Raw genomic sequence first — 24,925 nt, forward strand, 5'->3', positions numbered from 1 at the left:
ATTGGGTAGGATAAGGTGTTGGTTATTTAGTGTTGTTGTTTTTTAAGGATTTAGGGGTTTTATGATTAATTCGGTGAGAGTGATTTTAAGAGTATGTGAATAAGGATAACGTGATAATTACCGATGATGGAGTTTCCTTGGCTGGCTATCAGGCAATGCTCTGTGCTGGCTTGGGAAGTGTTGCTCGCTGGGAGTACAAACTGCAACTGATTGTCTGGCCAAGACTCGTTTATTTTCAAACCGCTGTCCTGTAGCTGGAACACTGCTAGGTTCGGCGTTAAACAACAAACAAACAAACGGTGAGAGTGATTGTAAGAGTATGTGAATAAGGCTGAAAGGATGACGTGATAATTACCGATGTTGGAGTTCTCCTTGGCTGGCTATCAGGCAATGCTCTGTGCTGGCTTGGGAGGTGTTGCTCGCTTGGGGTACAAACTGCAACTGAGACCAGACCATTCAGTGTGTTTCCGAGAAGGGACAAAGATTGGGCAACCCAGGAGGGGAGTTTAGTGGTTGCTTATATAGAAATTTTGAGATTTGGAATAAATGCCAAGAGGGAATGGTGGGCGTACTAAGGGAGCGGGTGGTTCTTATAGTTTTAAGTTTATATGGTGGAAGCTGCAACTAAAATTGGGTATGTTTTAACTGAATCACTGGTAGATTGGGAGGAAACGTGTGCACAGCTGATTGCTATTTCCGGCTTAGTTTACGAGAAAATACACACGGTAATCTTAATCTCTGCATATAAAACAATGCCTTGGAGAGCAGGAAATACATTTTAAGCAGTAAATGTCTAGTAATGTTTTATATCAAATTTCATACTTTTATTGACCAAGTTTGTTATACCTGTTTATTCACCTGTATTCGGTGAATGGATACGATAACGCTCATCAATTATTTGGACCCCGAAGGTAGCGTTGTTTGTTTTTTAAAATGTCCGGATAGAAAAATGTAAAAGTCCGTTAAGCAATATTTTAAACCGGACATTTGAGATTCCAAATCGGACATGTCCGGCGCATATGACCGTTTCCGGACCCGAATCTACGAAAACTGTTTCTAAATTGTATCAATTTAAGCTGATGTATAACGAAAACTTATAAAAGGAACCGTTAGGGGGTTACTTGTGGTGTAAACCAGGAAAACCACAATGGAACCACGTTATTGAAAACGTCCTGGCACCCAGAATTGGAACAACACCTTGTTGCTATTACTGTTGATTTCTTAGGAGTCAGTTGGGTTTAACCAGTATACCTAATTGCGGTGTGTCAGTTACGTTCGGTGTGCCATCTTAGTATGTTAGCAAACCCCAATCCCCCACTTTTGGGTAAGCCCCCATCACTGGAATGTTCCTGACAAACCAAGGCTCATAATCAGGCAATTCCGGGATTGGAAACCGTGATCAGTAGATCCTAGTACGGCTAAGGGACGCAACTCTGTATACCGATTTAGAAGGCCACTCGTGCTCCTTGATCGGAGTCTGAATGGCTGCAATGTTGATGGTTACTGAATCCTCTGCTGATATGTTCCGTCTTCACCTGTGATTCCTGTCCGTCCAAAGTATAGTGAACAAGGAAGATGGCGGCTCATGAAGACAACCGTGACGCTGTGGTTGTCAAACGACAGTTTGGGGTATTGGATGGCTACAGCAGATGTGACTTGTGGACAGGAGGTTCACCAGGAGGACCATGTTTCGACTCACGTTGCTCACATTACCTGGTTGGCATAGTTCCGGCCTGACTACATCACTGGGAAACGTAACAGTGCAATACAGCAATGTTGAGTTACTAGACGTCAGCTTACACTCGAAATACAAATTCTAACAAACTGACGTGTCCATATTTGTAATAAGACATCCATTATTTCAAATCTGACCTATATAAGGTAACTCAACCCCTCATCTTCAGGCCGGTCACTGGTACAACCATGCACGTAATAATCTGACCGACGCACTCTGATTCTTATTACAGTCTCAACACGTGTGTCACATTCACCATGCTAAAAGCAAAAAATGTACACACAAGCCAATCCACGAAGGAATTACGAAAGACAATGTATAAAACGGACAAGTAATAATTAAGACACTTCATTTATACGGTATTAACATGCTCTGATTTTTGATAATCTGCTTTTGGTAATAATCTTAATCCTGCCAAAACTTAGTGGGGGTAAGCACCGCTCATTACATCCTTTCATTTCAATTACCGCATGCCGCAGGCGGAGAACGGCGTGTACCTTCACATGGCCAGGACATAAGCAAATTGCGTCACGTCCATAAATATGAATAAACTTTCAATGGTCCTTTTCAAAATGAATGTTGTGTTTCAACGAACGGGAATGAAAATACGTTCGTGAATAAAAGTTGTCTAATGTCCTAGTGAGAAACACACGGTGACTTCTATTAGCTATAGAACAGCGGGACGCTTTATCACCAGCGCTGTTTTCAACACCAAAATGATATTGCAACGAATGTCTCACAAAATGTTGATTAATATTAAATTGAAACGTTTTTAACAACTTCATGGAAACGCCATAAAAATGCACCGATCGACTGTCACATATCCATGCTCTGGTCGGGAATCGCATTTAGGACTCTAGATGTGTTGTCCAAGACATTCAAATGAAATATCACACTGAAGATTGATAATGTTGCAGCGTAAACGAAGACGTAAAATCTCTGAAGGCTATAGGGCACAGTCCTGCTTCTTGGTTCTTATTTGCGGCTCTTAAGATGCGCAAGTCCCATTCCAGGGTTACGCCCCTTAGGTATGCCGGGATCCTGTGATCATGAGTTCGAATCCATGTTTGATTATCCCCGGTTATGATTCTTGAGTCACTCACTCACTCACTCACTCTCTCACCCACTCGCTCCCTCACTCCCCCTCTCAGTCACTCACTCCCACCAACACATCCCTCCCCTTTCCTCGGTTGTACATCGAAGGAAATGCCATACCTGCATGTATATTTTCATAGTTTGGATATTAAAATCTACCGAACTCGTGATATCAAATCACATGCTGTACTGCAATGCCGTGCGGTGTCAATCGACGTACGAATATTAACTTTGTAACATGAATACCGAGGTCCCAACATAATATATTTTCTATAAATATACATGTTTACATATGAGCGCACGATTGGGTGTACATGTTTAAAATGATCTTATTCTATTAATGTTCCCCGTGCATCAAATCACAACATCTGTGCAGTAATGGGAGTTCAATGAGGAAAACTAAAGTGAAGTGATGAATACTAACATTAGCAAGAGGACTTCAGTTCTGTACACATGTTGACATTAGGGGTAGGATAGCATGGACACGTCAATAGTGTAATGCATATCACCTGACTGGGGTCGATCTTATCTCCTTCACTAAAAAGGAATATGACTTGCAGCCATACCTTTTATATCCCTTAGTAAAACGTTTTATTACTTGCCCGTGAAGAGATCACCCGTTTAATAAACATACAGCTTTATTACACATTGTGTAATACCAAAACGCGTGCTTATGTACTCTCGGAACACGTTTCACGAACAAATATTGAAAGCTCTCAACATCCCTTGGCGTATTCAACGACATTGTGTGTGGATATGATAGATCACTGGGATGAGCTCGATGACCCCAGCAACCTTGTTGCTAGGCTGACGTCACATGGTATTGTTTTGCCGATGGATCTTACAACAAAATTCCACAAATTACGTCATCGGGTATTGTGACGTCATTGTAAACTTTGAGCTGCAAGGCCCCGTTCCACAAGGCGATCGTACTCTAGCGCAACGACAGTCGTTAGTCTAAGTTAAATTATGAGAGTTGTGATAGCCTTAGCACTACGATAATTTTGTGGGACGAACGCCTGAAATCTAAAGGTGGACCATTGTATGATATTAAATTCATACGTTTCAACTTTTGACGTGTTTGAAGTATTATTCTGTTAAACTCAATTGGATTATGCCATGCATGGATCGTGTAGGTGTCAGCCTATTTACACTCAACAGTATAATTCTAAACACATTATAAATGACAAGTAATAAATAAAATACTAAACTCGCTCTCGTGTAAAACCAATTTTATGAAACTCGTGAATAGTTGTGGTATCTGACTCGCTTTCGCTCGTCAGATACCACAACTATTCACTCGTTTCATAAAATTGGTATTACACGGGAGCTCGTTTAGTATTCTATATTTATCAAATGCATTGTTAATGGCCCATTTCGTATGTATTGTGAGCTCAAAGTCGAAGTTATATGGACCAGAGCCTTTTTTACAGATTCATCAGTATTCTATATTGTACACACACACACACACACACACAGACACACACATACACACACTCCCCCCCCCCCCCCCCCCCCTCTCTCTCTCTCTCTCTCTCTCTCTCAGGCAGACTAGTCCACTTAGTCCGCAAACTTGTGACAGCAATAAAGACTATGTACGTTACAATTTGTCATAAACGAAAGCAAATGCCATCTGGAGTTACTGAGAATATAATATGTGAAATGCTGGACTTCCTCGTTGATACCATGTATGTACAATTTGGTGATAAGACATTTAGGGAAGAAGCAGGCATCCCCATAGGCACCAACTGCGTGGATCGATGCTCATGATATCAGTCAATGGATTGTCTGGTCCAGACTCGATTATTTACAGACCGCCGTCATAAAGCTGGAATATTGCTCAGTATTCCAGCAGCTCCATCTTTATCTCTCCACATTTCACAACGTTTCAGGTACAATCGAGCATTCTCTTTCAAGAAAGACTGCAAATAGTCGTACGATACATGCTCATATGTTGTTTTATCAGAGCAATCAAGGCCTCAGTATTTTTCAGCTTTCTAACATTTTAAATACGATGCATAGGTGGCCAAACTGTCCGATGCAGTTCCCTTTTTGACTTATACCAGGTGTTCCAATGTGTTTTTTTAGATGAACAATTGACTTGCCTTTGCATGTGTTTGTGGCGGATACGCCGTTCAGTTGACCCTGCCTTTAGTGGACGTTTCCTTAGATTACGGAAAGGATTTTTGTCGCTTTTATTTGAATAAACTCGTTACACCTGTTTGCCCTTTACCGATTTTATCGTGATTTCTGGGGTGCGATATGGCCGCTTGACACTTTACATGACTTGTTGCTGCAACAATCGCAAAACAAATGTGACTACCTATCGCGCGCCAGTAGAAATTACACATTGCCCAGTATCTGTTGTTATCGCAAGCATTGCTTATGTGCTTCCTTTGTTTTTTGTTGCAGAATGGTTTGATAGTCTACCTATGTACACGACACATAATCAGTGTCTCGCGGCCATGTACACACATAGGTTATTATTAGTAGGAGAACTGTTATCTTAGCTAGGATATTGTTGTAGTCTTGATGAAAATTTGTGAAAAACAGTGACATAAACTAAGCCATTCATTATTCTGTATCAAGGGATAATATGTCAACTGTTGTATAAATAGCAGTGAGTCACGGTCGCGGAGCAACTGGGTAGTGAGCAACATGCGTGTACACGTCAAACAGGTTAGCCGTATGCGCACACCGGTCTGTGTAGCCAGTTAGCGTGTATGCCGGAGTCGTACGAGATGTTGTATTGATTGAACTCAGCCGATGTACCAAATAGCACAGAGAGTTGTCAAACCTTACACCGTAAAACATGGCCGCCCAGTGGAAAGCGGTGTGCGACACATTTTGGAGTACGAAGTTTTGGCTGCCTGACGGACACACATGGGCAGATCTTAAAAGTAAAGACAGTGATGTCTATCTCCCACAAGTGGAAGATATTAATGTGTCTCTTGCTGTGGGACTTTTGATGCTCGTGGTGCGGTATTTGTATGAAAGGTAAGGTTTCTACTTCTCGCTCCTGTTGGATTTGAACTGTCATTTAACAACAGTTGCATGTTCTGTGGTCGCGTGATCTTTTAGTCATTTCAGGGTATGAAAAAAGGACAGACACCTGTATACTATAGTGGCACTGTTACGATGCCGGATGTGTACAGTTGCCCTACAATGTGATGTAGGCCTCCGCTCATGTGGAAACAGGGGTATGCTCGGCGTGTGGCCCATGCAAGCCCACCACGCCAAGTCTAGTGGTGACTAGATCTATAGTACACAAACGAATGTAACATCATGAGTTCCGAAGTGAAGAGGTGTAATGAACCAACAAACAACCCAGTCAATGATTTCAGTTCGTTTGTGTTTAGGTTATGTGTTATCCTAACTTTGACTTAGTAGACCTGTTGAATCTGGGTTGTCTTGTCAGTCACGGGTGTGGCACTTCAGTGATGTTGTGTAAGGCATTGGCTCAACGATGTGTTGTAGTAGGACTAGCTCCCGTAACACTATCTGACCTACTCTGCATACTTTACTATTACTATGTAAATCTTGTAAGACGAGTAGTACTTTTGCTTATGGCTAATATTTAACACCAAGTGCTGGAAATGATCTGGCAAACTCAATGATGGAGTAACACAAATTCATCATTCATGAATAAAACATAAAGTAATTATGATAACAAATAAATATTAATATGATTACAACTGACTATTTATTATATACTTCAGTGTAAGAGATTAAGTTTCCTGAAGTTGAGAAAAGTTATATTTTCATTGCAGTGAACATAACACTTGATATGTAACTGCTGTGAACATTGCACTTTGAAAGAACTATTATCATACAAAGTAAGGATAAGATATATGGATGAACAACTTCTTTATTACAATTAGGAGCGATGTTTCGGTGTAGATTCACTTGCTTGATGACGGTGTTAGAACCTATACCGAAACATCGCTCCTAGTGGTAATAAAGAAGTTGTTCATTCATATATCCTATCCTTACTTAGTACCCCAACTTCTAAATGCCTCTCAAAGAAAATTCAGTGTTAGAAATTGGCACTAGTCCTATAGTCCTTGCCAAACTGCACAATGGTAAAGGTATCATAAAGGCTAGTAGAAATTTGCCATTTTTAAGGTTTTTTTGCTATATGTTATCATTATTAGGACTAGTGGACGAAAACTGTTAGTTTCTAACCCTGGAAAATATTATCATACAAGAGCTACCTCCCAAATTGTCTCCCTTTATCACATGTGTCTGGCCCTTTGTCAAACTGTTGACTTCCTTCTTATGACTAGTTGAAGGATTGACTGTGTATTTTTTATGTTCATTGAGGTATGAATTTAAAAACCCATGTGCAAACCGATGCGTCACTCTTGCATCTCCTTCAACCCCCCCCCCCCCCCCCCCAGTCACTCGATGAGAGAAACAGGATTTTTCACTCGACACATGAAATATCCTCGATGTATTATAAAAATATCATTTATGAATTAGACATAGATTACTTGCTACACTTATGTGCTTGTGTACCAAAACTTTTGCCAGATCATTTCCAGCACTTGGAATAAGGTATTAGCCATGAGCATGATAAGTACTACTAGTCCTACTTGCCTCACATAGTAATATTAGAAGTATGTTAAGTCAACCAACCATGACATCCTGAGCATGTATCTGATTGAAGTGTAGCATGAAAAATGTTCACATCTATAAATAAATCAGTTTTCTTTGCATGTAACCCCAAACTAGCCTACCAGCAACAGTTTGTAATAGGTTTTAATTAATGTTGTTTCTTTGCCGAGCTAACTAGACCATGTAGACAGAAAGACATTTTCGCAGACTATGGCTTTGGTCTTGTGGCTAAAGAATGACTGCTTTTTATGAAATGGCAGTAATTTTATTGAGGCAGGTGTGTTCCTGTGCACGGTGCCATTATATTATAGAGAAGGAAATTATACTGCCAGTGTTGTATGGCTTGTTTTCATATCTTTACCCAGATAACATTGAAAAGTATCTGTATTTTCCAGAATTTCTAAATCAAAATTCCACTTTTGGTGACTAATGGAAATTATGTATGCTGCACTCAGATATCACAGAAATATATGGGTTAGTTAAACGAGTTCAGAAAACATGATTAGTTCAGAGTACATGAGTGAGTGAGTATGGTTTTACGCCGCTTTTAGCATTATTCCAGCAATATCACAGCAGGGGACACTAGAAATGGGCTTCACACATTATAGCCCTGTCGGGAATCGAATCGAATCGTGACGAGCGAAGGCTTTGACCACTAGGCTACCCGACCGCCCCTAGCACATGAGTGTAATCACTGGACAGCTTTCACTAAGGCTTCTGATAGACTCTGGAGTTCCACTTTAATCCAGTTGATAAGTTAACCTGTGATATTTCGAAAACCTGTGCTGTGAAAAAAGAGAGATGGTAAGGGAGTACACCCAGAGTGTGGCTAATCCACTTGCAACAGCCAGTGTTAAACATGTTAAAAAACTATTAGTGCAAACTTCCTCATGGAACACTTTTCGCATAGTACATTTTCAGTATGGTCTAGTATTAGCTGAACCTACTCCACAACATAACTACACACTAGTGGTTTGTGACCAGTGGCTAAAGACTCAACAATGTTGTCTCCTATGTGGGTGGGCCAGGAAGTTGGGGAGGACTACATTATTTCACGCCCCTCGTCCTCATCAGGTGTGCCTCATGGACTGCAGGCAGGGGAAGTAATCAGTGCAGTGTACTTGTTTGTTTGTTGTTTAATGCCACACTCCTCAATGAACTTATCTGTATGACACGTAAGCAATGAACTGTGCAAATGTATATATGAACTGTGCAACTGCAAGTCAAATAGCTACCAATACTTGTTTAATAATAGTGCTGTTGTTTAGGAGGCAGTATGTTTAGAACTTTGTTTTTGGGTTGTATTGGGGAGGGGGATCAATACTAAAGTATGAAATTAAAAAGCATATCTCATCAACATCAGATCTTTGTTCATGCTTCCGCTAAACAAAGATCTGTGAAGTCCCATACCATATCACGTCAGAACAGCCTTCAAGCAGTGAAAATTAGACTGACCAATGAAATGACTAACAAGAAGTGGACATTAGCCAATCACAAAGCAGCATTCTCAAGCGCTACAGCACCAGTTTTAAACTGGCGACTTCCATTCCAACCTATGCTTTGAAAAATATTTTGACAAAGTGCTCGATTCAAAATTTGAAAACTGAACCAAGGAACTTTCTGGGATGTCTAATAGATGACCTGAGATTGTATAACAGTACTTCCCAGGGGATATAGAAAGTCTTTTCCTGTATAACAGTACTTCCCAGGGGATATAGAAAGTCTCTTCCTGTATAACAGTACTTCCCAGGGGATACAGAAAGTCTCTTCCAGTATAACAGTACTTCCAAGGGGATATAGAAAGTCTCTTCCTGTATAACAGTACTTCCCAGGGGATATAGAAAGTCTTTTCCTGTATAACAGTACTTCCCAGGGGATACAGAAAGTCTCTTCCTGTATAACAGTACTTCCCAGGGGATATAGAAAGTCTCTTCCTGTATAACAGTACTTCCTAGGGGATATAGAAAGTCTCTTCCATTCAAATATTTATCCCATTCAAGCGAGCGATAGATGGTGATTTTGATGGATTCAATCATACAGCCCATAACTCTTGTTCACAACACCCTGTGTTAACCTTTATAAGGTTGTAGGATGAGAAAATACATTCCGACTGTCACTTTCCTGATCTTGTAAGCGACACTGTGTTATTCCCTATGAAAGGTCGTTCTGACATGACCCCTAATGGGATATTCTCTGATCTTTGTATAGTGGTAGCAAGAACTAAGATCTGATTTTAACGATGTTGTGAAGAAGCTCTATTATTGATAGTTATGTACATGTTTACTTATGACATGTATGATTGGTGTTTTTCACCAAGAGGACAAGTTGGGTCCACCACATGCTCGATTATCCAGCTGCTTATCCATTCCATTATGGAAACATTGGACCTACATGCCACCAAAGCTTTTGTTGTGGAAATGACGTCACACTCTCCATCTCCCATGGTGCTAGCCTAGCACAGAATTTCTTGATGAGCTTTCATGGTCCTGCTCAAAGGCCAATATACTTTGTAGAATTAACCTGTATTCACTTGTAGCAAGACCTCTGAATTTTAGAAGATATGAACTTTAAAAAAAAACACTTTTTCCCAATTTGCCTCCCAGCTGAGTTAAGATCTTTGGAAAATCCCTGACTTTATGCTCAACAACCAATCAAAATAAGCTTTCTAAATGTGAGTTAGGTGCAGATCAACATTCAAAACATCTTCCCTTAGTAAGCATGGTAAGGTAGTAAGGGAGTTAACTGAAGTTAAAATTCCAGTTGCCACCCTTTGGTCACACACCAAAAGTATAGACTTTAGTATGGAGCTACTAAAATGACCATGATGACCCTGTGCAAGGCTGTCCCACAAAAGTATTTATCATATAATGGGTAGGTTTCTCGGCAGGATAAAGCCAACGGATAAAAAACGATATCCGTGGGGTCATATGCAGATAGAGATGCAAATATCAAAGGTCAAGTAGGGACTACTTTCAGTGTTTATAAACAAACATGGCGTTGCCCTTGACATTCGGCGATCGAGTCAGAATTATGCCAAGGCTCGCTAAATAGAATGTTTATTCCTAATGCAGGATATTTACCATCCCTAAACACACTTGCGTGATAACCTCTATTTATCATAAAAAAATAGAGATCTCATTTGGGAGATATAATTACAATGAAATTGCATCACAATGCTTTGCAGACCATTGTGACATCATCAGTTACCGAGACAACACAATCCAATGACATCACTATTGTCTGCTACTGAAGCAGGTAAGCGGTCCTATATACACTCAAGACATTGGCGGGCTATACATGAAGCTGTCTTAACTGAGGCTAACCTTAGCAACTTTCGGCAAAAATTACAACTGCCATATGACTAGAGCTGTTCTTGAAGCAGTCTTTACTACTGCAATGTTAACTTACTTACGACGCAAATCTTAGCAAGGGCATTGAGCTCTTTTGTGATGGAGGGAAAATAAGGTGGGGGTTCATTGTTTATCCAGGGAGTTCCACAGATTAAAATTCATGTTTGCATTTATATGTTTAAAATATTGATCAATATGTAGATAAATATTCCTGTATGGAAAGTATAGATAAACAATTAAACTGCTATTGGAGATAAATGTTTATCTGTTTATGTTATGATAAATTCCGGTGTTTACTGGTTTTGCCAAAGGTCAATTTTCCGCATGTTATTGTAATGTAAGATTGAGCAATGAAGGATATTAAATTATACAAGCTATTGTCCTATGTGCTAAAAAATATATCTGTAAATAAGGAGTGATATTCGTAAGCTTGCGCACAGATTTTGTGCTCAGGGTGTATTGCATAAACCACGTCACAATTGCAGAACATCACCATGAACATAAATGTGTCGCGAGTATGTCGTAACTTTGCAATATATACTGGGCCGCACGTTTTGCAGCATTCTTTTCATTTGCTTTAAAAGCACACTTGCAATTTGTAAACAAAGTTAATATGATGAGAGTGCACTGCTTAATCTTTGAAAGAACAAAGTTCAACTCAAACAACTTGTCTACATGTTTGTCACAGTGAGAGGTATGACGTCATAAAAGTGACGTGCAGTGTAGAATGAAACCTTTGCAAGGATGTCCACCACACGTTACTCGTGACGTTAGATTACGTAGTTGCTGTGCTACATGCTTTCATTGCCTGTCACAAGTACGAATGAAGTGTCATGATGTAAACAAACTTGAGCATATACAGTACCATATTATGTTTGAAGGCTGTTGACGATGATTTCATAAATTCTATCGACAACCGACTTAAAACACTGGACATGTCGCTTCACTCAGTATATTTGCTAACGCCAAAGAGTTCATGTTTCATTTAGTCATGGTAGAATGGAGATAGACATACTGTGTTTTCGATGTAGATAGAGGTTATCACGCGAGTGTGTTTGGGGATGGTAAATATCCTGCATTAGGAATAAACATTGTATTTAGCAAGCCTTAAAACACAAGCGTTATAACCTCTTTATCATATAATGTCATTCTTCAATTCTGTGCTTGAAAATCGCTTCCCCTCACTCACAAACATTACCTAAACATTACGAGTTTTCCTGGAATGCGCTCATTAATATTTATTACGTCACAGGGTAAGTGATGTGTCAGTCGGACAGTGACAGTAGCCAATATAGTTCCAACTAAAATCTGTTTCTTATACAGTGGCGAAGCAACATATACGCAAAACAAGAATTGTTTTTACTTGCCTTTTGCGACAATCTATCTGTCTGTTCGTTAGAGTAGCTGCTCTTTGTCAAAGGGAAGCTACTCTAATCCTAGTCTATGAGACGTCACGGCCACGGTCAGACGTTGTTGACAGTCGGTCTGTCCTGTCATAAGGTTAAGTGCAGTCAGACGTACACACAGGGACAAAACGAAACAAGGTAACAATTCAAACATATTTCGGCCAAATCGAACTATTTTAATTTGTGGAAAAGATTTCAAGCACAGATATGGCTACTGATCCTGCTTGGCTAGGCCTAGTGCCCTCGCAAAACTGTTTTGAAATTTATATCTCCAAAGTTGCCCAAACCTATAAAATGCCTTAGCTACGTCACAGTTAGACACTGATTTTCAGTATATTAGACTGTTCTTTTGATAATGATAGAATTATCCCTTTAGTTTATCCACATTCCCAATGGTTAATTCTGACTCGATCGCCGAATGACAAGGGCGACGCTATGTTTGTTTATAAACATTGAAAGTAGTCCTTTGATATTTGCATCTCTATCCGCATATGACCCCACATATATCGTTGTTATCCGTTGGCTTTGTCCTGCCGAGAAACCTACCCATTATATGATAAAGCTAGGTTACCTGCAGATTTAACCACGCTAAATTAAAATTTGAAACCTCAAACTGCACAATCTGTTCCAAATTCAATTTAGCGCAGTATTATCTACAGGTAACCTAGCTCTACATAGTATGTTTATATCCAAAATGAATAGTCTTTAATTGAAGCACATGATCTACTGCATGTTACAAGTGTTTACATGGTCTATGTTCATGTGACTTATTGAAATAAGTTCCATCACCATGATCACAGCACTTCACTTCTACTTGACCTATAAATGCGAAATTTGTCAAAACTTTGAACAGGGATTCAACTTTCCTTCATTTTGACCTATTTGTTGACTCTGAATTGCTTGATTGTATAGAGGAGACCTTCAGCACCTTGATGACTAGATAGTGTACTCTTGACTGAACCTGTGTTGCAGCTAGATAGTCTACTCTTGACTGAACCTGTATGGCAGTTAGATAGTCTACTCTTGACTGAACCTGTATGGCAGCTAGATAGTCTACTATTGACTGAACCTGTATGGCAGCTAGATAGTCTACTCTTGACTGAACCTGTATGGCAGCTAGATAGTCTACTCTTGACTGAACCTGTATGGCAGCTAGATAGTCTACTCTTGACTGAACCTGTATGGCAGCTAGATAGTCTACTCTTGACTGAACCTGTATGGCAGCTAGATAGTCTACTCTTGACTGAACCTGTGTTGCAGCTAGATAGTCTACTCTTGACTGAACCTGTATGGCAGCTAGAAAGTCTACTCTTGACTGAACCTTTCTGGCAGCTAGATAGTCTACTCTTGACTGAACCTGTGTTGCAGCTAGATAGTCTACTCTTGACTTAACCTGTGTTGCAGCTAGATAGTCTTCTCTTGACTGAACCTGTCTGGCAGCTAGATAGTCTACTCTTGACTGAACCTTTCTGGCAGCTAGATAGTCTACTCTTGACTGAACCTGTGTTGCAGCTAGATAGTCTACTCTTGACTGAACCTGTATGACAGCTTGATATACTTCTCTTGACTGAACCTGTGTTGCAGCTAGATAGTCTACTCTTGACTGAACCTGTCTGGCAGCTGGATAATCTACTCTTGACTGAACCTGTCTGGCAGCTAGATAGTCTACTCTTGACTGAACCTGTCTGGCAGATAGATAGTGTACTATTGACTGAACCAGTCTGGCAGCTGGATAGTCTACTCTTGACTGAACTTGTGTGGGATTCCAGGTCAGAATAGCCCCCAGTGTCCAGTGCTTGTTTAAGACTCTCCAACCTGACAGAGTGTGCGTTGCCATGACCTGGTGGCATTGAATGATGCTCCCAAGCAATGGAAATTTGTCTTCTAGTGATCTGACTTTTTTAAAATAAAACAATGTATGTTACTTCCCTGCAGAAATTGCAACCAAAAAACAGAAACAATTGGTTCTCATGCAAAAGTCATAAGAATAAAATGAAAAGAAGGGGAATACATGATTTCCATTTTGCTGTCATCATGCTATTTGCTCATTCCATCTTCTCTGAGTGAGATAGATACCTGTGGCAAATATGTCCTGTGTTGGTGGCTGACTGAGTGTCCAGCCATCTCCAGGACCTGCCGAGAAACATGGAAACCTGTTGGTGGCACAGCAGCGCTGCCATTTACTGTGTTGTTGACACAGGTTGTTGTACCTGTTTGGTCAAGCATGCTCCACAGCTCAGCTACATTGTGTGACTGCAGCACATGTGTTCGTGCCAGGCTGGTGTTGGGATCACACACAGTAGCCACTACAGCACAGCACTTGCTCGCATCACTTCATGACAAAAGTACTGTTCAATCATGTACAAAAGTGGGCAGTTTTTATTGGAAGAGAAGACATAATTATTTAGGTTGGGCATTAATGACATTATTCATAACTTTTGTTGACAATTGAAGCAAAAGGACATATTGCGGCAGCTTTGGTCTCCAGCAAAACGTGGTCTTGTCAAAGCTGTGCGACTCAGTAGGATTCAGAAAGGGGGGTTATGGGTGTGTGGGTGTGTGTGTGTATGTTTCAAATTTGATACTCTCCGGGCATGCAACTCAGAGTACTACTTTGTCTCCTTTCAAGTGTCGCCTTGGATGGATGCCAGGCTAGATTCGCAGTACACCACAAGCCTGAAGTTTGCATCTAATTTGGTCGCCATGGTGATTCAATTTAGGATTTTGGTGAGCCATATATTAGTGTCAGTTGCCTGGTGGCATCTTGTCTAAAACTGAATTTGGCAACTATGTTTTGGTCAAGAATATAAATGTGATAATATTAAAAAAACCTCAGAAATCAAATTAAACATATATAGCACTTTTTAGATCCAGTCAATCTCTCTAAATATATATATAATGCTAGTAAATGATAATTTTTCACTTCCTAGTTACTGTTAATTTAAATTCCAAACACAGCTATATGGTTACGTGTTTCAGTGGTGCGAAGAATTGCACATGGGTCGTCATCGGGTATAATGGCTCCCAAAAAACGAAACTAAAAGTATTTTTCGATCGTAAAAGTACAAACAACAAACGGCAATTCCAAATCCAAAAGTAACTTTTGGCTCCCAACATTATTATTGACACACCTCCGTCATATAATGGAATATTTCTCAGTGCGGCATTAAACAACGAACAAAATAAAAATAAAAACGATCACAATAAGATACACACTCTAGTTTCAGACAATGTAGATATCGCTTGATCTCACCCAAACATATCTCCTTGGGAAAGTAAATTAATGATGTTATACATACAGTGTTTGTGATTTTTTTGGGGTATGCTCTTGGGTGGACTCCTCCACCCCCACTGAGGTTACAAATGGCCCAATTGGAACATTACAATGTGTTAACATCTGTCCCTGAACATCACTTTGGACCTTACTCCAACATTAGGCTGTCATGCTGGAGAGTATAACTAACGGAAGTACCGTCATAAGCATTGGAAACTTTCTGGAAGATTTGTTATGTAAGTTTCAATGTTGTCATGCATGAAGTTAGCCTCAAGTTTGTACTGGACACGAAGCAGGGGTAAGTATTGTGGGTAGACTGAACCATTGTACTAGTTGTAGTACTTAGAATTGATAGAGTGTTAGGAAAGGAGGAGGGCACCTTGACTTCCCACACTTCCTCGTTATGTTCCACATGAAGTTTTAGGGGGATAGCTGACGTCATTATCTCATCTCCTCATACCCACGTCTCAAACTATTGATAGTGAGGCCATTGTAGATTAATATCAGTTTCAGCTACTTTTACCACTGTAGAATTGGCACTGGGCAGTGGATTCCAGCATACACAACTAGGGGGAGTTTGCCACAGACACCTGTGGGACATTTTCATGATCTTCGCAATTTTTGAGTGTACATTTTTCTTTAATGTTATAAATTTTGACAAGTCAGTGAGTTAGTAAATCTCCCTGACACTATACTTTATACAGTTTGTTCAGTAGATGTTGTAGCTTCCGTTAACTGTGACTGTTGATGCACTGCATGGAGTTGTAGATCCCATCACTACATCTGGGACTGGGGCGAGTCCAGATTAACTACCCGGGTACCTGACCCCCTCTTATCTGACCCTACACGGTTACTCTCTGTAGATCACAAGAGTTGGGTAAAAAAGATCCAATTATATAATGATCTGCTCATGCAAACACTGAAGTTGACTGAAGATTTGTCTTTACTCATACATATAAAAGTCAGAAAATGTGTGCATAGTCTGAAAGAAATGCAAACATTAGCAACTGGCTGTGTAACAATGGAATTTTATTTGTTATTGTTATTAACATGATTAACATAGAACTTGCCACAGATCTGGGTAGTCCAGTGGGTACCTGGGCCCTTCTCTGGACCCACCCAACCCGAGGTCCCCAGTCACCCAACCCCATCCAAGTGACATTGCTACAAGTGGATGTATTGGATATAATAAAACTACCTTGCAACTGTGACTGATACACAAGGTTCCTGGGCAGGTTATAATTTCATGGTAAGCCAGGAACTATGGAAGCATTAAACACTTTTTAATCTAAATTTTATAATGATGTTTCAAGAATGATTCACTGGAAGCAATACCAGACGGCACTGGAAATGACATAAATATTGAATGACTAAACTAGTAAGATGAATGGAACATTCTATCAGTCTATGTAGAAGGTCTGTCATCAGGATAAAATGGTTCTGAGAGACGTGATAGATCATGTGTGAAGGTTTGATCAGACTCTCAATCAGTTCACTTTGTTTAATGTCATACTATTCAAGCTATATGATGGTGTCCTGTGATTAATCTATTCTGGACTGGACAAACCAGTGAATTGATATCATGAGCAATGGCCCTGCCATGTCACCAACAATCACTGTAATCTGTTTCTCCAACACCTGTTATCTGTTTCTCCAACACCTGTTATCTGTTTCTCCAACACCTGTTATCTGTTTCTCCAACACCTGTAATCTGTTTCTCCAACACCTGTTATCTGTTTCTCCAACACCTGTTATCTGTTTCTCAACACCTGTAATCTGTTTCTCCAACATCTGTAATCTGTTTCTCCAACACCTGTTATCTGTTTCTCCAACACCTGTTATCTGTTTCTCCAACACCTGTAATCTGTTTCTCCAACACCTGTTATCTGTTTCTCCAACACCTGTTACCTGTTTCTCCAACACCTGTAATCTGTTTCTCCAACACCTGTAATCTGTTTCTCCAACATCTGTTTCTCCAACACCTGTAATCTGATATACTCATCATCTTGTAGGGCTGGGACAATACACCAACTGTAAGACCCATCACTACGTATCACCATGATTGCAATACCTTGTTCATGTTCAGATATGTATCACCATACTTGCATGTGCTCGAATATGTGGTGCATAAGCCATCTTTTTCATAGGATGACCATATACCTAGCACACGGACGATTTACAGTTGGCAGTGTCATGTATGGCGCAATGGATGAAAATGTTTTACGTTTGCACTTCTAATTTTCATAACTAATTAGTATTTGGTGTGACAGTTTTTAAAGCAAACATTTAATGTTTGAATTGTTATTTTTTTACTTAGTATGCAACTGTGATCATTACCATGTGATTACTGGAATCAAGAAGTGAAAAATCATGATCCACCGATGCATGGGTGTATCTTCCTACCACTATCGTCTAGTCTGTCTGTCCATCTGTATTTCATTTCCAGAGCATGACTTGAAAACTGTGAAATATTTTTATCCAAACTTGCTACATGTATTAACCATGGACTGAAGTGGTGCCATTTGCTATTGTGGGGGCCGTGGGGATTTGTCATCTTTTGATGACTCTTGTATCACAATGACAAATTCAATGCTACTTCTGTCACTTTTTTTAGGTAATGGGGTGGTCAGTTTTTCTTTTATAACGCAGGCCGATGGTGACAACCTCAATGCTACTTCTGTTTCTGCATAGCTGCCACCATTGTTGTAGCACAGTGTGAAAAGTGTCGTGTACACCTCGTCATGTCACATCGCAAACACAGGCTATAGTATAACTACTGCATCACACACTGATGCCCTGTTGTTCTTGGCAGAATAACAAACTAATGCACATTTCATTCTGAAAGGCCTGTTCGAGGTCTATGTCCTCAGTCGTTCTGATACAAATGTTTCTCATTGATTTTGTGAATGTAGTGGGGCAGAAACAACAGGAATCATTTTACGGATGTTGAGCCCAAATTAGATCCTGTATTTACTTATAATAAATTTGTACAATTAATGATGAGGTTTATTGTGAAGTAGTGGTTAATCATGGGATGATACTGCCTGTATGTCAAGTCTTTCCCCCACAGTTAGCAGTGTGGTTGTTGAAATCTGGACACCATGCAGGCTTCAATGTATTGAGCATTCAAATATTGTCACATCCAGAGTTCATTGTGTGATTAAGTACATGGCTTCTTTGTTTCTATAGAAACAAACTCTGAAATATTCTGTAGAAACAGTCAGGCATGACAGGGCCTCACAACCTAGAATCAGGGCCTCACAACCTAGAATCAGGGCCTCACAACCTAGAATCAGGGCCTCACAACCTAGAATCAGGGCCTCACAACCTAGAATCTGGGCAGCACAACCTAGAATCTGGGCAGCACAACCTAGAATCAGGGCCTCACAACCTAGAATCAGGGCAGTACAACCTAGAATCAGGGCCTCACAACCTAGAATCAGGGCCTCACAACCTACAAACAGGGCAGTACACCCTAGAATCAGGGCCTCACAACCTAGAATCAGGGCCTCACAACCTAGAATCAGGGCCTCACAACCTAGAATCAGGGACACACTAGAATCAGGGCAGTACAACCTAGAATCAGGGCAGTACAGCCTAGAATCAGGGCCTCACAACCTACAATCAGGGCAGTACAACCTAGAATCAGGGCCTCACAACCTAGAATCAGGGCAGTACAGCCTAGAATCAGGGACACACAACCTAGAATCAGGGCAGTACAACCTAGAATCAGGGACACACAACCTAGAATCAGGGACACACAACCTAGAATCAGGGCAGTACAACCTAGAATCAGGGCCTCACAACCTACAATCAGGGCAGTACAGCCTAGAATCAGGGACACACAACCTAGAATCAGGGACACACTAGAATCAGGGCAGTACAACCTAGAATCAGGGACACACTAGAATCAGGGCAGTACAACCTAGAATCAGGGACACACTAGAATCAGGGCAGTACAGCCTAGAATCAGGGCAGTACAACCTAGAATCAGGGACACACAACCTAGAATCAGGGCAGTACAGCCTAGAATCAGGGCAGTACAACCTAGAATCAGGGCCTCACAACCTAGAATCAGGGCAGTACAGCCTAGAATCAGGGACACACAACCTAGAATCAGGGCAGTACAACCTAGAATCAGGGACACACAACCTAGAATCAGGGACACACAACCTAGAATCAGGGCAGTACAACCTAGAATCAGGGCCTCACAACCTACAATCAGGGCAGTACAGCCTAGAATCAGGGACACACAACCTACAATCAGGGCAGTACAACCTAGAATCAGGGACACACAACCTAGAATCAGGGACACACAACCTAGAATCAGGGACACACAACCTAGAATCAGGGCAGTACAACCTAGAATCAGGGACACACAACCTACAATCAGGGCAGTACAACCTAGAATCAGGGACACACAACCTAGAATCAGGGCAGTACAACCTAGAATCAGGGACACACAACCTAGAATCAGGGTAGTACAACCTAGAATCAGGGCAGTACAGCCTTGAATCAGGGCAGTACAGCCTTGAATCAGGGCAGTACAACCAAGATTCAGGGCAGTACAACATGGAGGGGGCATGTGTTATTGACATATTTATTTGGAAGGGAAGGATCTGATATACCACTTTATACAGGGCAGTGAAACACAATGTTGTTTTCAAATTTAATAAAGACAATCAGAGTGGAGTGAAGAAAGCATACACTTTATTGCCATCGTATTCTTTGTGTTTGTCAGGAATAAAGGTATAGTTTATGCAACATTGACTTGTCTTTTTTTCCATATGAAAAGAGATGAAATTTAGGCAAAGTTTTCTTTTCTCTTTTGCTGTCAGAGCTGCTTTATGCACTTGCCATCCACCAGCAAGACACATCATGTCGTGTGTTGTTTTAACCTGAATGTATGAGTTGGGGAACCCCAGCTGTGAGGAGTGTTGTGGTTAATTGTCTGCAGTGGTGAACAGTGCTTATTTAATGTTTGATGAAAGCTTTAGCTTGAATGTCGCAATGATCCTGTACGAGGCAGTGATCGTAACAGTAAATATAGTCTTCCCATGACAACACTATGTCCATTCCAAATACATAGACATTAGTTTAGGTTCTCATCAGTTGCATTCTTATCTCTGATAACAGGGGTTCATATTAATAAAATGCAATTATTTGCACCAAGACTGAATCTACAACTGATGAGCTTTTACTTTTATTTGTTTAACGCCTCACTCAGCAATATTCCAGCTATGTGACAGCTTTCTGTAAATAATCAAATCTGGACCAGATAATCCAGTGACTGACATGAGTATGGATCCATGCAATTAGGATAGGGCGACATGCAACAACCAAGTCAGTGAGCCTGACCCCTTGATCCCGTTAGTCGCCTCTTACGACAAGTGAGCTTATGTCATGGTGCGTTGTTCAGTTGTCTGTCTGTCTTTAACTTCACCATTGGCAAATGGACAGGAGCTGAATCTTTGTATGAATGATCCAAGCTAACATAGTGGGCATATTTTTGTAATTTGAAGTTTACTCAATATACAGCTTTTCCATTGGACGTGAGGTCGGTCACATGACTGCAAAATTGACGTTTATAAGTGTATGAAGGACACAATTTGACTTTCACAAGTTTTCACGAGATTATGTTCTTGAAATAACATTATCACTGACGGACACATACCTGGGGAAACCAATCAGAATTCCCTAGTGCGAAAACATACAGAAGCATCGTTTCTGATCATTTAGGCCCTGTAATTTTGAACTCAGCGTTTTAGAGTACATTGGGATAGGTCACAGAGTTTGATTGCATGTCCTTCAAGGATGTCCTTGTACAACCCATCCTAGAGAACAAAGCGAAGAAAAGCAGATCCAAGCCACCGTAGTATCAACTCGGTCCATGTCTAGACTACAGTGACAGTCTACAGCAATAAATTGATGTACCTTAGTATCTATGTGACACATCTTTACAATCACCTTTCAATTAGGCCCTCACTCTAAGAAGGTTCATACTCCAATGAACTCACACCAAGTGAAGGTCAGTTCTTAATTAATACCCATAGTCTTATGAAATTGACCTATCTGTTACAGATATGGACAAGTTCATAACCTACAGATACTTTTGTTCAAATGATACTTAAGTTAAAAAATTGTTTACTGTTGGTGAATGAAGCTTGGTATAGGACATGTTAATGAATGACTATATAGAGATTATTACTCAAACATGTAAGTGTAATAATTTCTTCATTATCCATTATTTCTTAATCCTTTTGAGCCCACCCCCACCCCCCCTTCACCTGTATCAAAAATGCACTGATCAGGAACAACCACTGTCTAACAAGAACCACAATTGTTGAGTGACGTAAACAATCTTCAGCCTTAATGTGCGATGTCATTCAAACCATACGTCACAGTAAGATTAGAATGATGTCAACATTGAAAATGCAGTGGTGTGTGTGAAGTGCTAGTGATGCTTGTATTTACAAGTCTACTGCTGTATGTTGTTGTGGTCCTATCGCTGTGATTATGTTGACTGGCAGAAGGTGGTGTGGCCTGGGAACCAGTGCGGGGAAGCCGTTTTTGCATGTAGCCACAACTAAATCAGCTTGGGTCACTCTGGGTGACAATATCCTTGTTGTGTGAGTGTGAGAAGGAAGTGTATGTTAGCAAACTAACAATGTAGACAATGTATGAAGCTATTCTTGTACAGACAGCCAGACAGTGTATGAAGCTATTCTTGTACAGCCAGCCAGACAGTGTATGAAGCTATTCTTGTACAGACAGCCAGACAGTGTATGAAGCTATTCTTGTACAGACAGCCAGACAGTGTATGAAGCTATTCTTGTACAGACAGCCAGACAGTGTATGAAGCTATTCTTGTACAGACAGCCAGACAGTGTATGAAGCTATTCTTGTACAGACAGCCAGACAGTGTATGAAGCTATTCTTGTACAATCAGCAAGACAGTGTATGAAGCTATTCTTGTACAGCCAGCCAGACAGTGTATGAAGCTATTCTTGTACAGACAGCCAGACAGTGTATGAAGCTATTCTTGTACAATCAGCAAGACAGTGTATGAAGCTATTCTTGTACAGACAGCAAGACTGTGTATGAAGCTATGATTGTCATCAAATTAACCACTGTTTTTTTGTCCTTTCAGTTTGGTGATAGTTCCTTTTGCCAAATTCCTGGGAGTCAAGGATGGGAAAAGATATGTGAAACCCAACCCAGTCCTGGAGAAGGCATACAGTAGCCACAAGGGAAAGGCTTCACCGGGAGACCTTCAGGTGAGCTCCGGACACCCACAGACTACGTGGGGGTGGACCTACAACTCTCTCTGTACTGCATTTACAACCTGCAGCATCAATCAACACAAGATATTGTTGGAATTGTACAATGAACTCTGCTTTCAGCAGAGATTTCTTATGATTATAGAAGGTTTTTTATAATTCTCTAATTATTATTATCATCATTACAGTCAGTAAACTACGGTTATAACGAACATGCTTATAACGAACTGACTGATATAACAAACTTACTTGTTAGCCCCGGCCATGTGTTGCATATATGCTGTTTATATGCTTATAACGAACTATGATTATTACAAACTAAAATGGGTGGTCGCTATAACCGTAGTTTACTGTATTATCAGATTATCATTGTTGTTGTTGTTATTTTTATCATTATTTTTATCATTATTTTTATTATTGATTTCAAGTCCTTTGTAGTACAGATACTAGAGGGGGGAGTTTATGGCTGTGTCCGTCGCTGATGCTCCTGTATCAGTTGATGTATGCTACAAGTGACAGTGTTTATGAACGATGTGTTGCTATGGCAGTGCTGACGACAGTTTTGTCACCTCCACCTCTAGGACATATGTAGTCAGGCACTAATCATGGTAATGAGAGGCATAGCAATTAGCTTCACTTCCTGCATGTCTAGCCCAGATTCCCACCGGGTTAAACACAGGGCAACGGGACGTGTACATGTATGTAGGCCTGGGTGTATTGTATGCTGTATAGAGTGAGGCCTAGGTCAAGTATATGCTGGGATTTTACCTTGACTTTAAAATGTGGGGGTCCAGGGGACACCCAGTAATAAATTTCAAGAATCCTTACAGGACATATGAGGGTCCTAGAAAGTAATGAAATGGTGTAGTGTCCTGCACTGTAAGATTCAGTTAGGACTTTAGTTAGGGGCCCATTACTTTTCTTGTTAAGAAAGTATTGCCACTTAAGCCTAGGTTAACCTTACTTTACCTTGACAGTCATAACCACGGATATTTACTAAACCATTCACCGTGAAGTTTTTTCTGAAGGGGCAGAGCCAATCCAAATGTCTTCCCCCGTAGTTGTAGACGTAGTTGTGTCTGTCTTGACAGATGACACACTCCTGCTTGTGCTAGGGTACCATCATATCCCCCGCTTTTAAACTTGACAAGAACCCTCAGCTTCCTTCTGCTATTCATAGCTGAGAAGATAATTTGTTTGGCAGCTCAGTTACTGAAAACAGCCTTGGTGTGTGCGTCATGATTACCCCTCTAGGTATAATGGCTGTCACAATACTTGCTGCATGCTCCCCACCATGTGAAGCCCGAGTCAGCTCACACACCCTGTAACACTGAGACAATGTTCTTATATGAGGGAGACTGGAATATCTAACAGCTTGTAAAACCAAGATTCTATTATACAGAAGTTGATTCTAATATACTGAACGAAAAAAGTTAGAGATCAGGAGTATTTGGGGGGATAGTTTGTAGTGAAGACAAGTTATGACAAACTGAACAGATCAATGTCATGCAATGAACATGTCATTCTGGATAATCAAACATCTGTACTGAATATCTTAAGTATCACCAACTGTCAAACATTTGATACATGTCAAATTTGAATTGATAGACCATGGCCAATGTTAAAACATTTGACACATGCCCTGTTCCAAGATAAATCTTATGTGCTGCCTGTGTACTGTGTCCTGGTCATGATTTGACATAAGAGCTGAGTGGGAGGTCACATCCACTGCCTAGCTGCGAACATGAGCTGTTATCAAAGCGCTGGACGTGGATAGTTGCACAGGAGCATTTGGTGATACCGGCTACCTAGCCACACATGCTTGAACTACATGGCGTGACCCTGTCCCTGATAACACTGGGACCTGATAACACAGAAGTAGGATGCCTGGTGATGGGCTGCTGCTGCAGGCTAACCCTTCGTGGCCCATGTGCCCCCACCCTACTTTCTGACACCGCTGGTTGACAGGAGGAGGTCAACACACTTGGCACATGGAATAGTCGTAAATACACATCAAGTGAAGTAGTCCACACAGACACGCACCCTTTTCACCTCATGTGACATAAAACTCTATGAACAAACGGAGAGATGGAAGCTTTGTGATTCCTGTACATGCATATTGGTACCTGAAAATGATTCCCTTTGTACCTTGTTCGTCAAGACATTCC

At 40.7% G+C, this 24,925-nt stretch overlaps 1 protein-coding gene across 1 annotated transcript in view; it reads left to right on the top strand.

The window, feature by feature from the left end:
• Positions 1–5,540: 5,540 nt before the first annotated feature.
• Positions 5,541–24,925, top strand: part of LOC139473369 (ceramide synthase 5-like) — a 36,285-nt gene continuing 16,900 nt past the window's right edge. Inside the window, exons 1-2 of the mRNA XM_071255918.1 lie at positions 5,541–5,827; positions 22,628–22,754. Of these exons, the coding sequence (XP_071112019.1) occupies positions 5,643–5,827; positions 22,628–22,754 (312 nt within the window). The 5' untranslated portion in view covers positions 5,541–5,642. The remainder of the gene's footprint in view (positions 5,828–22,627; positions 22,755–24,925) is intronic.

Source organism: Haliotis cracherodii, unplaced genomic scaffold (assembly GCF_022045235.1).
Source record: "Haliotis cracherodii isolate W230 unplaced genomic scaffold, xgHalCrac1.p SCAF_28, whole genome shotgun sequence".
NCBI classification, from domain to species: domain Eukaryota; kingdom Metazoa; phylum Mollusca; class Gastropoda; order Lepetellida; family Haliotidae; genus Haliotis; species Haliotis cracherodii.